The 16398-nt window shown below is 38.3% G+C and overlaps 2 protein-coding genes across 2 annotated transcripts; one reads left to right on the forward strand and one right to left on the reverse strand.

Moving 5' to 3' along the window:
- The first annotated feature begins 6735 nt into the window (after positions 1-6735).
- LOC113349678 (condensin-2 complex subunit D3-like) lies at positions 6736-12943 on the forward strand. Its single transcript, XM_026593695.1, has 9 exons — positions 6736-8465; positions 9268-9999; positions 10176-10670; positions 10751-10842; positions 10930-11017; positions 11107-11221; positions 11308-11437; positions 11519-11693; positions 11985-12943. The coding sequence occupies exons 1-9, from the start codon at positions 6948-6950 to the stop codon at positions 12699-12701; spliced, it is 4062 nt and encodes a 1353-aa protein (XP_026449480.1). The 5' UTR covers positions 6736-6947; the 3' UTR covers positions 12702-12943.
- Positions 12944-14051: 1108 nt separating this feature from the next.
- LOC113349679 (NADH dehydrogenase [ubiquinone] iron-sulfur protein 5-B-like) lies at positions 14052-15845 on the reverse strand. The gene is made up of 2 exons (XM_026593696.1): positions 15542-15845; positions 14052-14499 (listed from the first exon to the last, which is right to left on the reverse strand). Exons 1-2 carry the CDS (start codon positions 15689-15691, stop codon positions 14395-14397), a joined length of 255 nt encoding a protein of 84 aa, XP_026449481.1. The 5' UTR covers positions 15692-15845; the 3' UTR covers positions 14052-14394.
- Between the last annotated feature and the right edge of the window lie 553 nt (positions 15846-16398).

The following is a 16398-nucleotide window of genomic DNA, read 5'->3' on the forward strand; positions in this document are numbered from 1 at the left end:
GTAGTCGCGCTTGTTTTGGCACGTTGGCATGGCACGTTTGGCATGTCGATTAGGATGTTGGCGCCGTAGGGCGCGTTTGGCATGCCAATTAGCATGTTGGCACGACAGGGCGCGTTTGGCATGCCAATTAGCATGTTAGCACGGCAGGACGCGTTTGGCATGCCAATTAGCATGGTGGCGTGGCAAGGCGCGTTTGGAATGCCAATTAGCATGGTGGCATGGCAGGGCGCGTTTGGCCTTTAATGCATGTGGCGGGTTTTAAGCGACCTGATTGGTCAATAGAAAAGGGGCCGACCAAACATAGGGAGCGTCCACACCTCTACTGCTCGTGGTGCATTTAAAGTGACCTGATTGACCGATAGGAAAGAGGGTCGGCAAGGTATTGGGCTCGGCCACACCTCATGTGCATGTGGCAGATTTAGTAAATCTGATAAGAATCTTGTATCTTGTTTGGTTGAAGTTTTCATGTTCCACGCATATGCAAGAATCTTGTATCTTGTTCGGTTGTAGATGGTTAAAGATTTAAGATATTAAGTAAATCTGTAGAATTTGTTGAAACCAAGGGCATTGATTTTTAGGCAAGGGTTATAAGACTTAGGGTCTATATAAGCTTAACAGAAAATCTGATAAGTGAATATAGTTGGTTCCTGTGCTTTATTTTGTGTGTTTTTGAATGTTTGCATGGTAGACTTAGAACCGTTAGTTTATAAGTCAATGCATTAACTGGCTAGCATAGCAGACGAACCCAAATTTAGTTTGGTTTTGAACACAAAAACGAAACTTGTAAAGTATCCAAATTTGCTTTAAAATCTTTTAGAAAAATTATTCAGAGTATCCAAAAGTGAAATGTGTGACATGGGAGATTTTGTTTTCTTACCAAAAATATTTCATAACGGTTTTATGTGCATAAATTACGACATTATTTCTTACCGTTTTTTGACTATTTTATGCTGATTTATGTCGACATCATGCAACATAATTTCGCACATTAATGTACATTGATTTCACCTCTCTCATTTCTACCTATAAAAGGGACTAAAATTCTTCATTCCAAAATGTGTCCTGAAGAAGCTATTATCCTTCTTATTTTCGTATTTCTCCCTCTGTGTAGTATTTTCATTTGTTATGAGCCATTGTTGTTGAGCTCGTAAGAGTGGGAAAGTACTGTAGTGCTAACAGTGCTTGCAACGGGGAGTTTTATCCTGGATACGACTTGACCATAGAGTATAGGCATCACTCATTCTTGAGGCGCACCGGTCAACTATCGTGTTAAGGACAGCGTGTTGAACACGTGACTCTGTCCTCTGTTTGCTATCCATTGAGTGTTTATTTAAGCTTTCCATAAATTTACTTCTAACATTTTCTTTGAGTATTTATTGTTACAGTTGCAACAATCTTAACACGATAGTCTCTTTTCTGTAACAATGGATAAGAACGATGTTGACAGGGCCTGCAAAATTTTCTGAGGAGCTCGTCGGTTTCGTGAAACCGATCACTTCCATTATAAAGGAGCTAAGTATCAATAACTTATGTTTATTTGATTGTTTCTTGTTTTTTATTACTGCACCCAACAATCTAAGTTTGTAATAATCATGTATGTTAATTATGAAGTGAAAAACAAAAAAAAAAAGAATTTTGGTCAGCTGCAGAGTTTCAAATTTATCTCTTAACCTGGAAGGAATTTCGATGAACCCTTTTGACCTACTGTAGAATACATCTTGATAGTTACCCACACAAATTTTCAGAATTTTTGGAGTTGTAAAATTATTTTTTTGATATTTTACAAAACAGATAAACGTTCCTGAAAAAATTCTGACGAGCAGAAATTTGTTGTTGACTAAATTAGTTTTAAAGAAGTAACCATGAGTTTTTTGAAACGGTGATTCAAATGAAGGTTGTGTATCTAGATGTTATATTCAAAACTCATATTTTATTTTCCGATTCGGAAATAAGGTTTGTGAGATGTGGTCTATTAGATGATTCGAAAATTACCGTGTCCGTGGTCAGAGTATAAACGGAGAAGATTGTGACATGAAACTGAAAAGGGACATGTATACCAGGCACATGTGGATGAACACAAGTCTTCCAAAGATGACAAAGGCAAGAACATCAAACACAACTCTAAGTGTAGTCTTCATAATAAAGGCATGTTTCGTAAAACTGAATCCCACATTACTTTAACTAAGGGTGATTTTTATGTTTGTAAAAATTCCTGGCCACACGACAATAAATTGTAGACAACATAAAAACCTTAATAACTAGAAAGTTAATGCTAATTTAGTTGAAACAAACTAGAACGATTTTAGTGGCATGATGTCGGAAGTTATTTTAATAACCTATGTGAGAGACTGGTGGGTGGACTCTGGAGCCACCAAGCATATTTGTTAATACATAGACATGTTCACCTCCTATCAGAGGATAGGGGATGTCGAGAAACTCTTTCCGAGTAACTCATCTGCGACAGAGGTTGCATAAAAGGAAAAGGTCGAGCGGAAGCTCATATCTGTAAAATTCTCACACTGGATGAAGTTTTCATGTTCCACGCATATGCAAGAATCTTGTATCTTGTTCAGTTGTAGATGGTTAAAGATTTAAGATATTAATTAAATCTGTAGAATTCGTTGAAACCAAGGGCGCTGATTTTTAGGCAAGGGTTATAAGACTTAGGGTCTATATAAGCTTAACAAAAAATCTGATAAGTGAACATAGTTGGTTCTTGTGCTTTCTTTTGTGTGTTCTTGAATGTTTGCATGGTAGACTTAGAACCGTTAGTTTATCAATGCATTAACGGGCTAGCGTAGCAAACGAACCCAAATTTAGTTTGGTTTTGAACACAAAAGTGAAACTTGTGAAGTTTCCAAATTTGCTTTAAAATCTTTTAGCAAAATTATTCAGAGTATTTCTAAGCCCTTAAAATTAATCCCGTTAGACTTAATTGACTTGTTTTCAATCCTTTATAAGGTGGTAAAAATTGGTTTGCAACTTACGTAGATGAATATATGTGGTTTTGTCATATATACATGCTTAGGTAAGGATGATGTCTTAGAATCCATAAGATGTATAAAGTTGAAGTTGAAAACCAATCAGGTGTTACCATTAAAAAGGTTAGGTCTGGACGTGATGGCCAGTATGAAATTTTTAAAGAGAATTTTATTTTTTAAATGGCATTACTCATAAGATAGCACTTATTATTCACCATAGTTTATTGGTATATTTGAATGTAAAGAAATAACAGTTAAGAAGATGATATATGCCATGTTGAGTAGTTCAGGATTAAACCGCCAACTTGTGGGGGGAGGTCGTTATCTAAAACTGTTATATTCTGAATAGAGTAACCTTCAAAGGATCGGATAAAACTCCATATGATTATGTAAAGATATACAACCTTCTTATACATACGTCAAAGTGTGGGGGTGTGTAGATAAGGTATATTGGGTACCCTGCTGCATATAGTTTTCGGTTGTGAGTTTTGCTTATTTTGACATTGGTGTGAATACTTTTATGAAGTATAGGGATGATGAGTTTTTTGAACATGTTTTTATGAAACCTGTCTCTTCTTAAGATGTGTTGTTGATCCCCTAGATGTCGTTTCAACTAGTCAGAATTTACCTTCAAAGGAAGATGAAGTAGAGTTGATCCTAGTAAAAATAAAAGGATTAAAACTGAGACCTCTTATGGACCTGACTTCATAACATGCCTAGCTTATTCTGATCCACAAACTTGTAAAGGCGCTATAACATCTAATGAAATCCCATTCTGGTAAGAAGATTCATTTAGTGAATTGGACTCAGTCTTTCATTAACCAGATTTGGTAACTTGCTAGTTTACCTCTAAGGAGTAAGACCATAGAATTAAATGAGTCTTTAAGAGGAAACGTAAGGTAGATGGAACTTTGAAAAAAAAATATAAGACTAGGTTGGTATCTAAAGGCTATAAACTAAAAGAAGGTGTAGATTTCCTTGATTCTTATTCACCTGTGACGAGAATTACTTCCGTTGAGATGCTAATTGTTCTTGCTGCCATAAACAACTTAGAGATACATCAGATGGATGTTAATAAAGCTTTTCTAAAACCGTGAATTAGATAAAGAAATTTACATAGACAAACCTGAAGACTTTGTAGTGAAAGGTAATGAAGATAAAGTTTGTAAGTTAAACAAATCTTTGTATGGTTCTCAAATAAGCACGTAAACAATGAAATGGAAAATCATGTGATAATGAGTAGTGGATTTAAGTTAATGAATCTAACAAGTATATTTACAAGTAACTTGTTAAGGATGCCTGTGTGATTGTATGCTTGTATGTTGATGATATTCTTATACTTGATACGAACATAGATGTGATTAATTCCACTAAAAGCATGCGCTGAATGAGGATGTTGACTTGAAAGACTTAAGCCCCGTGTATGTAATCTCAGGGATGATGATTAGAAGATAATATAAAATTTATAGTCTTAGTCATTCTCATTATGTCGATTTTGTGCTTAAGAGATACAATCAGTATGATTGTAAGCCTGCTTTTACTCCATACGATTCTTTTTGTAGACTCAAAAAAAAAAGGTAATGAAGTTTCTTAACTTGAGTACTCAAGAGTTATAGGATGTCTGATGAATTTAATGAACTTTAAGAGTCCATACATTGCCTATATTGTGAGTAAGTTAAGTAGATATAATTTTAGTCCATAACAAGAGCATTGGGATGCACTTAGTAGAGTATTACGGTACCTAAAATACTTTATTGCCTTTTGTTTGATTTATGAAAGATATCTTGCTGTCCTTGAGGGACTTTGTGATGCAAACTGGATCGTTAACTTAGAGGAGTCTAAGTCTACGAATGGATATGTTTTCTCTCTAGCATGAGGGTTTGTCTTTTCGTATACTTCCAAACAGACATATACTGCTCAATTTATTATGGAATATGAGAGTATTGCGTTAGATAAAGCATGAGAGGGGGCCAAGTGCCTAAGATGCTTGTTAGAAGACACTCCTCTCTGGCATAGGCCTGTGCCAGCTATATCTATACATTGTGTTAGCCAAGCTATAAATAACTAAAACTAAAAACAACTAATCTCATTAGGCGTTATTTCCATTGATTGGATAAAGTCCAAGGAGAATATTGTACATCATTTGACGAAAGGTTTGTCCAAAGAGATAGTTAGAATTGCACCGAGGGGGATGTGGCTTAAGCTCATCAATTAAACTTGCCATGAAGGATACTCAACCTTGCTGACTGGAGATCTCAAGATCAAGATTTTGAATGAGACAACTAATTTGTGGTAGGACAAGGTAAACACTATCAGAGAATTTTATTCTATGTCCCTTCCCTATGGTGTAAATGTGATAGTGTGACTGCATGTGAAGGATGACTTTTAACCAAGTCTTAATGAGTTCTATAGTTTCAATTTAAGATTGAAGTGGGGTGTATCAGTAAACACTCTTGATGGAATTCACCTATCTGAATGTGGAAGTGGGTCGCTTCCTATGAGAATAGAGCTGATTCTCTAGAGCATTATGAGAAACGAGATTTTTCCAGGGCCAAAAAGGACACAACGACACGAACTTAACAGTACCTAGAGAGATATCACACGTGGTTATTATCGCGGATTACACCAAACGATGGCAGTTCAAGACATCGCGTTCACTGTCCATCAAGTAGTTCCGACAATTTCTCACTAAGCAAAGGTTCAAGACCTCATGGACACCTCTTGCCTATAGTGGTATTTCTCGCATTCAATTTTATGTTTTTATCGATATTTCATTCATGTGGGGGATTGTTGGAGAAAACGAGTTTTATTTGTTGGTTTTATAGTCTTGGTGAGAATGGAACTTAGGACCTTTAAGTCTCCAAGGGTACTTACTTATTTTCTTATGAGTGAATGAAATATGACCTTTTGTCCCATATAGGGTATAACCAAAGAGGAGTTCCACTATTTAACTAATCTATATATTATGGATAGTTAGACAAACAATGTGGGTGGAACGGGCGGGGCAAAATATATTTGTTTTCACTAAGGCTTGGGCTTATGGCTCGGACTCGTGCTTACGCCATGGACGTATGTCAACCAAGACTTATCTTTTTGGAAAAATTACTTTTGAACTATTTCCTAAACGTGTGACATGGGAGATTTTATTTTCTTACGAAAAATATTTCATAACGGTTTTATGTGCATAAATGACAACATTATTTCTTACCTTTTTTTTGACTATTTTATGACTGATTTATGTCGACATCATGCAACATAATTGCGCACATTAATGTGCATTGATTTCACCTCTCTCATTTCTACCTATAAAAGAGACTAGAATTCTTCATTCCAAAATGTGTCCAGAGGAAGCTACTATCCTTCTTCTTTTCGTCTTTCTCCCTCTGTGTGATATTTTCATTTCTTTTGTGCCATTGTTGTTGAGTTCGTAAGAGTGGGCAAGTACTGTAGTGCTAACAGTGTTTGCAACGGGCAGTTTTACCCTGGATACGACTTGATCACATGGTATAGGCATCACCCATTCTTGAAGCATACCGGTCAAACTATCGTGTTAAAGACAGCGTGTTGAACACGTGATTCTATCCTCTATTTGTCCATTGAGTGTTTATTTAAGCTTTTTAGAAATTTACTTCTAGCATTTTTCTTTGAATATTTTATTGTTACAGTTGCAACATAAGATGTGCACCAAAATACTGGTACGTCTATCACGGTTCACAAGAAAACGGTTAGCAAGAAGAAACTCTGACTCACCATTGACATTGGGATTAGACGTGGGTTAAAAACAGCGCCATGTGAGTAGAGAAACATACAGATGGTTGCCGTTTGCGTCCATCCTTAAAGATTCAAACGCCTTAATTTTTGTGCCAAAATTTTCGCTTGGAATAGGCGGGAAAGAACGCCCAAAATTGGAAGATACAGAGAGAAAGAGTAGAACCAGAGAGGCAGAGAGAGAGAGGGGGAAGAGTAATGGAAGAATCACTGGGTCGAATCGTTTTTGACCTAGAAACATACCAAGCAACAACGAATCCTGATCAAGATCCATCAGTAACACCGCCTATTTCAAAATCAACACTAGTAGATCTGAAAACCCTAATTGAAAACATAACCAAAACCGACAATATCGAAGATGCTGAACATTTCTGGGAAGAATTAGCGTCAAAAAACATCTCCCCAGCTTCATTACTTCGTGTTCTCACAACCTCAATGGACGCCTCTTCTTCTTCTGGCGGCGGTTCTGCTCTTTTGGCTTCTCAAGTTTATCTCTCTTTACTTCTCTTACCTAATTCACCAGTTTTCACTCTGTTTACTCCATTAGCTTTTCTGTCTTTACTTCGCTCCCTCCGCCGTTCTTTCAAAAACCACAAAACAAATCAAAATGGTGAGAGCAGCAGTGGTGTTGGGGCCAAGGCGAAGAATCGGAAGCGGAAGGGAGGAGGCGGGAGAGCTAGGGTTTTGCCACAGGAGGAGGAAGAGGAAGGTAGTGTGTTTGATGTAAGGGTTTTATTTCCTGTACTTGAGAAATTAGAATTGGTCTTGAGTTTGATACATTTGAATAGATTTCCTGATAGTTTGAAATCATTAATACAAACAATAGCTGAGATACCAGTAACAGCACTTGAATCTTATGAGAATTTGTCTAGTTACCATAGATTATCTGATCTTTGTTTCCGCATAATAAACGGGGTTTTGAAACCTGAACATGGTGATCAAACTAGTACTAGTATTGAGGTTCTGAAAGCACTGTCGCCTGCAATTCTTTTATTGAAATCGCAGGCAAGGGTTTGTGCATTAAAGTTTGTTACTGATAAAATGATGGTTTTGGCTAAGAGTTGTGAGGCTGTTAAGAAAGCGATTGTTTATTTGCCAAGGTATTTGGTTAGTAAGGCGCCTGAGAAATCGGAGCCTCGTGGTGCTGCCGTGGAATCTATAATGGAGATTGTTAGGGTAATGGAATTTGAAGATCAGATTGGATTTGCTGATTATGTGGTGAAGATGACTCAGGGAAAGCCGCATTTGAGGTTAATGGCAGTTGATTTAATTCCGATTTTGTTATCATCATTGCCGGATCCGTTAGGGTTAATTGTTGAAGATGGGAGTAAGGATTGGTGGGGTTTGAGGTGTTTGGAGGGATTGATTCCGAGATGCGCGGATTCAGGTGCCTCAGTTCGAGCTCGGGCACTATCAAATTTGGCACATGTGGTGGAATTTTTATCAAGTGATGCCGGCTGTTTGGCTCGGCTGAAGGAAATATTGGGGTTTGAGAATGTTAAGGATAGGAACACTGTTGGAGGGTTGAATGAAATCCTGAGGAAGAGGTGTTTGGATGAGAAAGCAGCTGTTAGGAAAGCTGCTCTTCTCTTAATTTCAAAATCCACTGCTCTTTTAGGTGGTGTTGTTGATGACATGGTGCTCAAGACCATGGGCATTGCTTGCGCTGACCCACTTGTAAGCATCCGTAAAGCAGCAGTTTCTGCACTCTCGGAGGTACCTGCATCTTTTGGATTCATTTGTTTTCTTTATGGCATGCAGTTTCTATGTGTGATGTTATGCATTTCTATATGTGATACATTCTGGTTCCTGCCAGTTGTAGTCTTAATTGTGAAATTCACACGACTTATCAAATAGCTGAAGGTTATGCAGCGTTCACTCTACTTGATTAAATAATAATAGCGAGCTGTATTTCTGAGTTGTTGCTTTTGCTTAATCAAAAAATACACCTCAGACATATACACAAATTTCTGAATGAGGTTCGACATGATCTGTCTCTCTCTCTCTCTTTTTTTTTTTTCTCAGAGATAGATTAGGTAACAAAATAAGTGGCATGAGTAGCCACTGAGAAACAAAATTAATGAAATCTGTAATAACTTAAACCCTGACCCTGTAAGCATATTATGAAGTCAGGTTTACCTACACATCTCTCTGAATCACCAGGCTGGATCTGTGCTGCACTCTTTGACATAGCATCTGCAGAGAAATTAACTTCTCTTATGCGGAAAACTGATCTCTTCATACATTTGCTTGATTCTTCTCCATCCAGCCTTATTCGGTTTTAGTTTTCTATGAGCACTGTTTTTCTTTTCTTCTTTTTGTATCCTCTGGTCCATCATATTCTTACATTTTCTATCATTTCTTGAGTTGCTTGTGCATGCAAGCCGTTGCAGCAGCAATGGTTTGGTGACTTCTCATGGTATCATTGCCATCTTTAATTGAGGTAGCCTTGAGTTCTATGCAGCCATCTTTTACTCTCTTAATAAAGCGTATTCATTGGGCTTTATACCTGTTTCAGGTTTTTAGAAAGTGCTGGGATGAAAGAGTGGTTACCGAGTGGCTTCATTCTGTTCCACGTTTGATAACTGATAATGAATCAAGCATACAAGCAGAGTGCGAGAAGTTGTTCCTTGAATTGGTCTTGGACCGGGTGTCCAAAGTTGGTTCCCTGAGTTCAAGTTCCAAACGTTCTGGTGTGAATGGGGAAAAGAGAAGTTTTGAAGCGGATATTGAGTCAGTTTTTTCTGAAGGCGTGTTGATTCTACTCAAAGGGATTGTTGATAATGATGTGGCACCTTGCTTGAAGAAGATATGCACAAGTCTGGGAAAGAAGAAACAGCTTAAACCAGCTCTTGCTTTTGCGCTTCAAAATATCATACAAACTTCAGAGTCTCTCTGGCTGAACCATCTGAGACCAATAGAGAAATGGACTGCTCCTCCTGGTGCTTGGTTGCTTGTGTCAGAGGTCTCTGCATTCCTGCCAAAGGCTGTGGGTTGGGAGTTCCTCCATCATCACTGGCAGCTTCTTGACAAGACTGAGGTGGATGAGCTTAGGAGCCCCCTTGTACAAGGAGATTTTATGGAAGAGGCTGAGGGTAGTGAACCTAATTCGGCTTCTTGGGCTGGAGATCGTGTCTATCTCTTGCTAACAATTTCTAATGTTGCTGTGGAACTGCCAGCTGAGCCCGTGGCAGACTTAGCCCATAACTTGCTCAAGCGGATTGAAGAATTCAATATGCACCCAACAGAGGTAATTTCTGTTTGGATTGTAAATATAGTATAGTTCACTATTACCAATTCTGTTTTCTGGAAGTTTCTATTTGGTGGTATTGCAAGCTCTCTCTAGCAATGATTTCATGAGGAGCTGTGAAATTATCAGTGTATAATACTTGTTTACTTAGTTAATTATTTTACTTCTCATTACAGATTAATGCGCATGTAAAAGCCCTTCGAACTTTATGCAAGCGGAAGGCTTTGAATCCCGGGGAAGGTGATAATCTTGTTTCAAAATGGGTGCAATTGTTATTAGCTAAAGCTTTGTGCGTTCTAGAAAATTACATCTCAGAGGTGTCAGAGGCAAACAAAGCTGATGGGTTTCTAACACCGCCAAGAAGTACAAGTAGAAAGGGAAGGAATGTGTCAACAGTGTCCTGCTCATTATCTAAAGCTGTTGCTGCAGTATACACCATTGGGTCACTAGTTATGGTAAGCCCTGCAGCAGATTTGAAGGGCATTGTCGGTGTTTTACACCCCATTATCACTTCGGGGAGCTCTGGACCAAAAATGAAGAAATTACCTGGTCCTACAGTATCTATAAAGCAGATGCCTCCTTCTGTGTATGTTCAATCTTGGCTAACAATGGGCAAGATCTGCTTAGCAGATGATAAGCTTGCCAAGCGCTATATCCCTCTTTTTGTGCAGGTTTGTTTTGGATATACATTTTCATTGTTTTAACGTATTAATCTCTTGTACCTAACAGCTTCATAACACTAGTGCTGCAGGAGCTCGAAAAGAATGAGTGTGCAGCCCTTCGCAACAATATCGTGGTTGTGCTGACAGATTTTTGTGTGCGGTACACTGCGCTAGTTGATTGGTGAGGCATGTAGCAGTTATAACTAGATCTCTTTGTTATCATCTGTTGCCTTACACTTTCTTTAGTTAGTTTCTCATGAGTTTACAGTTATATATGCAAGATTACAAATTGCCTACGTGACCCCTGCGAAGTTGTGAGGAGGCAAACATTCATCCTTCTTTCGAGATTATTACAGGTTATTTTTCTCTCTTATTCCGTCACTAAACATCCTGTTAATGAGTTATCTGTCGTGGAGAAGCTTCTAATGCTAACATGCATCCTCAGAGGGACTACGTCAAGTGGAGAGGAGTTCTTTTCCTTAGGTTTCTCTTGTGTTTAGTTGATGACTCAGAGAAGATCAGGCAACTAGCGGATTTCCTTTTCGGGAACATCTTGAAAGGTTACGACACCATCCTAAAGCATCAGTTACGATGATATGTTTTGATTCTTTTCTTGTCTTTTTGACTTTTGTGATGTACTTTACAGCCAAGGCACCACTCCTGGCATATAACAGCTTTGTGGAAGCGATTTTTGTTCTGAATGATTGCCACTCCCATGCTGGACATAGTGGCGGGTCTCATTCATCTGGAGCTGAAAGCCGGCTTTTCTCAATCAGGTATGCATGATTAAAACTTCGGGAGCTGAGTTGTAGAGCAGTTTTGTATGAAATAGCACTTAGCTGGTATTGTTCTTGCAGAGGCAGTGATGAAAAATCCAGGTCCCAAAGGATGCATATTTATGTGTCTTTATTGAAACAAATGGCTCCGGAGCACCTTTTAGCCACTTCTGCAAAGCTTTGCGCTGAGATCCTTGCAGCTGCCTCTGACGGCTTGCTAAATCTTGATGATATTACTGCACAGTGTGTACTGCAGGTAATTATAGTTTCTTATCTTTTTGAAAATATTAAAAGAGAGGAAAGGTTAGTATATGTTTTATGAGTAATGCATTTCAAAAGGTGGTGCGTTTCTCACTATCACAAACCAAACGGAACAATACTTCAAACCTTTTTTTGGTACCTATCTGTAGTTAATATGTTTGCTGTTAATGAGTCCCGCAACCTATAGGTTGGGAGTCCAACCCCTGGCCAACTGGGCTAATGCCAGTTGGTTATGCTGTTAATGAGTTATCTAGTAGGAAACTGACAAAATGGGTTGTACTAACAGGATGCTCTTCAACTGCTTGCCTGCAAAGAGATCCGAATCCAATCTAACCGTGGATCATCGGCCGAGGCAGATATTGATGAAGAAGGTGGAGACAGTGGTGGAGCTGAGGCTGCTGCCAAAAGAAAGGCAGTAGCCCAAATAGCCAAGAAAGGCTTGATTCAGATTGCAGTTCCCATCTTTATAGAGCTAAAAAGACTATTAGAAAGCAGGAAAAGTCCCCTAACAGGTTGTCTAATGGAGTGTCTCCGAGTTCTTCTCAAGGACTACAAAAACGAGATAGAGGACATACTGATAGCTGATAAGCAACTTCAAAAGGAACTCATTTATGACATGGAAAAGTATGAAGCTGCCAAGACAAAGTCCACCGTTGTTGAAGCGGTTGCTACCATCCAAAGATCTGCTGTTTTCGTTTCACCACCTAGACGGGGAACTTGTGCTTCCAAGCTCCCTGCTGAACATGATATAACCGAAAAATTAGCAGTCACATTTGTTAGTCCTGAGAGAGTGGCCTCTGTGATGGCAGATGTTGCAGCTGAAGCCACTGTGAAATCTGTTCTTAGAGAAGTTAATAGGGGTACCCCCACCCCGCAACTCAATTCCATTGGGATGCCCAAGGTTAAGTCTTGCACGGGAGGAGTCTTTTCTGGAGATCGTCCTCGACATGTTTTGGAATCTGTGAGGAGAAGACAAAATTTCGATTCAGATGATGATAACTAGTTAATCTTACTATGCTAAGTGCTAACACACGTGTTGTTGTTCCCAGTAATTGTAGCTTTTGCAAGTTGTACAAGTCAAGAATATCTCAGTTTTGTATAGTTAACTCATTTTATTTTACTTCGAGAGCTTTGGACTCTATCAGGGGCCAGGGCCAATAATACTGGTCTTCTGGAGTAAAAGATTTGATCTTCTTACTTGCATAAAGTAAAATAAAGTAGTAAAAATCTAGAATTCTAATTTAACAACTCGGTATGAATTTTTCTGCTCAAGCACCATTGCAATAGGATTCAGACCTTCGGTGTAGGATGTCAATGCAATTATTTCAATTCCTTGAATTTGAGATGCTGCAATTGCATACTGTTCGGTTCTTTCTTTTCTTTGTCACAGCTGATCTAGAGTCCAAACCTTTTCTTTGTAAGAATGAAGGGAATTCTCGTTATGACTTCACCATCCTTAAGATTGTGGAACGCAGATTCTATTTACCAAAACCATATCAGACTCTTAGTTTGTTGATGAAGGGTCGTGTGGTAATCCTGGAGCTGCAGTATATGGTTTCATAGGGAGAACATGTTCCAGAGATTTGTTATCTGTGCAGGTGATTAGGCAGTGACAAATCAGAAGTACTATATTGTTTGTTGTTACAAGGTGGAATATTATTTGTGATAAACTGGCTGGTATAGATTTTGTTCGTAGTTACGGAGAAATCAATTTCTCCGCTGACAGGTTGGCTAAACTAGGAGCAGGTTTATCTTGAGGGGGTACAATCCAAAACCTCATTTCCTAGGAGGTTTACAGTCTCCCTGTAAAGGATATTTTAAGATTTTGCTGATTTTTGTTATGGACTTTCCCTAGGAATGATAGGGTCTATTTGCCAATCACCAAGTGGTCTGGTGGTTGGCATGCTCCCTCCCACTACGTAGGTAGGGGTTCGAACCTGTAATTGCTGAAATCCACTCCAATTTAAGGAGTTTGGATGTAGTCTAGGACATCAAAAGAAAAAAAGATGGGGGTCTATTTTTTTCTTTTCTTTTCAGCCCTTTGAGCTGTCTTTGTAACCTTCCGGAGTTGAGACTTCGCTAGTTGGATCTTATTGCTAGATTGAAGGGCCTCATATTCACAAGTACTAGTACGGAGTACACACCTACTACCTTGGCCACACCTCACAGTCAATACATACTTGCAGGCCAAAAGAGTCGCCAAAATGGATTTAAATTCTCAAATGAACGTCACCAAATGCTGCAATTTTGGTTCAGTAGTTCATAGTTGTCCATGAAACACCGTAACAGGATCACTCTTTGAAAGGAGTGAAATTACATTGAGACTAACTGAATATGGTATTCACACGATAACTTTGCACTATGGAACCACTGCATAAACAAAATCAGGATAAGCTCATGGGCTGATTCAGAGAGATGAAGCACTCTGCATAAAGAAGAAAAAGAAGAGAGGTTTTAACTACAACATGAATCAACATTGCTTGCTAGATTAAATTCTAATACTCCGCGGTTCCACAGGAACCTAAATTCTTTTTGCGAGTGGCAAGCAAATAATTGAGTCTGAAATTACAAACAACTCAGTCGTACATCAAAACGCTAAGCAGGTAGCGACTCCATCATTGTCCGCGAAGTCCAAAAAATTATAACCTTGTGGACTGGAGCCTAGTTGATGCAGGGGCAGCCAATCCTCATCACTGCTAATGATGCTTGTTTACACCACCCTCTTCGCCTTCTTTGGCTTTACGCACAGCTGCTCTTATTTGACGCTGCTCCTCTTTGTAAACCCTATTTCTTCGTTGAAACTACAATAACATTCACAAATTTTGGCAATTGGATTCAACATATCTTGGCAGAAAAATGTACCCAAATCATTTCCAGTTTTCAAGAGCTCCATGGTCCACGACTTTATGCTAATCTAATTGATGATTCTTATGACATAATATGGATTTCTTGGTTGTCCAGAAAAAATGAATATGCTCTATGGTGCACAGCTCTCGGAGAAACAGAAAAAAAGTGCTAAGATGATTGTGAACACTTCCATAGACCAAAATGATGTCTACTAGTATGGCACATGCTCACCACCTAACCCACAACCAGAAAAAGGGGATTATAAATCTCAGAGTTTGATGACCTTAAGTTACAATTGCTTATGAATCAAACAGGTAGACAAGAGACAGTAAATATCTTGCTAAATGTCATGTATACCTTTAGATGAAGGTGCCATTCTGGTTATCAAGTTTCAACCCACACGCTTTGCAGCATTAATGTCTACTAAAGCTGAAAAAAATTTCTAGTTACTAAAATTCCCCGCACAGAAATCATACTATCTCAAAACACTAACACCTTCTTCTCTTAACAGAACAATCCATGCTTTTTGAAACAGTGAAACCTGACATTTCTAACAAACAGCTCTTTACAGGAAACATTTTTTGGACCATTTCTTGATTTGTGCGTGTCATCCTTCAGCAAACATTTTTGCTGGGTTAAAAAGAAGTGTCCTGAACCGGTTTTACCTTCATACATAATTTCATTTCAAATTCCGTGTCAATATGACGCAAATAAACTAACATAATCAAATTACGGAACAATTTTACATAAGTCAGCTACCCAAACGATCTTGATCCGCTTAAAACTCAATAATCCCACAAACTACTAAGAAAGCAATCTAGACTTATCCATTTCAACAGAGAAACAAATATTTTCACATAGAATCATGGTAGCAACTAGTAACAAAAAAACAAAACAAAATTAGGGTTTCAAATGGGTTCTTAAAAACGATAGCAGATCCATGAATAAATTAGATCTTATCCGACTATGAGGACGAATAGGAGGAAAAACATTTACCTCTTTGGCATGATGAAGGCATTCGAGATAATCCTCTCTAAGAAGAACACAATCTTTAGGTTGTCTACAACTAGACATACACTCACTGAAATCTGTCCAGAAATCATAACACCGCCCTTTGTTTCCTGTTATTCCCCATCCTGATGCCATCTCTACAAATTTGTTTGCTCTATCTGTAGAGAGCTGAGACCGTTGTATTCGCTGAAGGTGTTTCTCTGTGAATGGGGTCCAGGGGCTCTTCAACCAAAGAGGTGTGAAAGACTGAGAACAGTGAGAAGTACAAAACTAAAAGAAAACTAAGCTGAGTTTGGTGATTTTTGATTTTTGTTACTATTTTTTCCAGGGGTCATTAGGGTCGAGTAATAAGGCAAAACAGGATCACCCAAAATTAAAATGAAGTTCGAAAGTTTTGTTATTTTGAAAAAAAACTACATCGGAGGATGTTTATTTACCATATCTTCCGATTATGAAGTTGCTCCAAAATTGATATTTGAAAAAATCTCAAGTTTTTCGAATGTGGGAACTACCATAATCGGTAGACTTGGAGTTAACAGTCTCCCGATTATGAAGTTGCCCTAAAAATGAAATTTGAAAAAATATCAAGTTTTTCGAATTTGGGAACTACCGTGATCGGTAGAAAATGGAGTTAACATGTCTCCCGATTATGAAGTTTCCTACAAAATGAAACTTGAAAAAATCTCAAGTTTTTCGAATTTGGGAACTACCATGATCGGTAACTTATGAAATTCACTTAACCTACCGATTTTGAACCCCACGTTAATCGATAGACAATTAGAAAATATTGTGTCCGATTACAAGGGTTTTTTGGTTCAGAAGAATTGTGAAAATGAAACCAC

Source organism: Papaver somniferum, chromosome 2 (assembly GCF_003573695.1).
Source record: "Papaver somniferum cultivar HN1 chromosome 2, ASM357369v1, whole genome shotgun sequence".
NCBI lineage: Eukaryota > Viridiplantae > Streptophyta > Magnoliopsida > Ranunculales > Papaveraceae > Papaver > Papaver somniferum.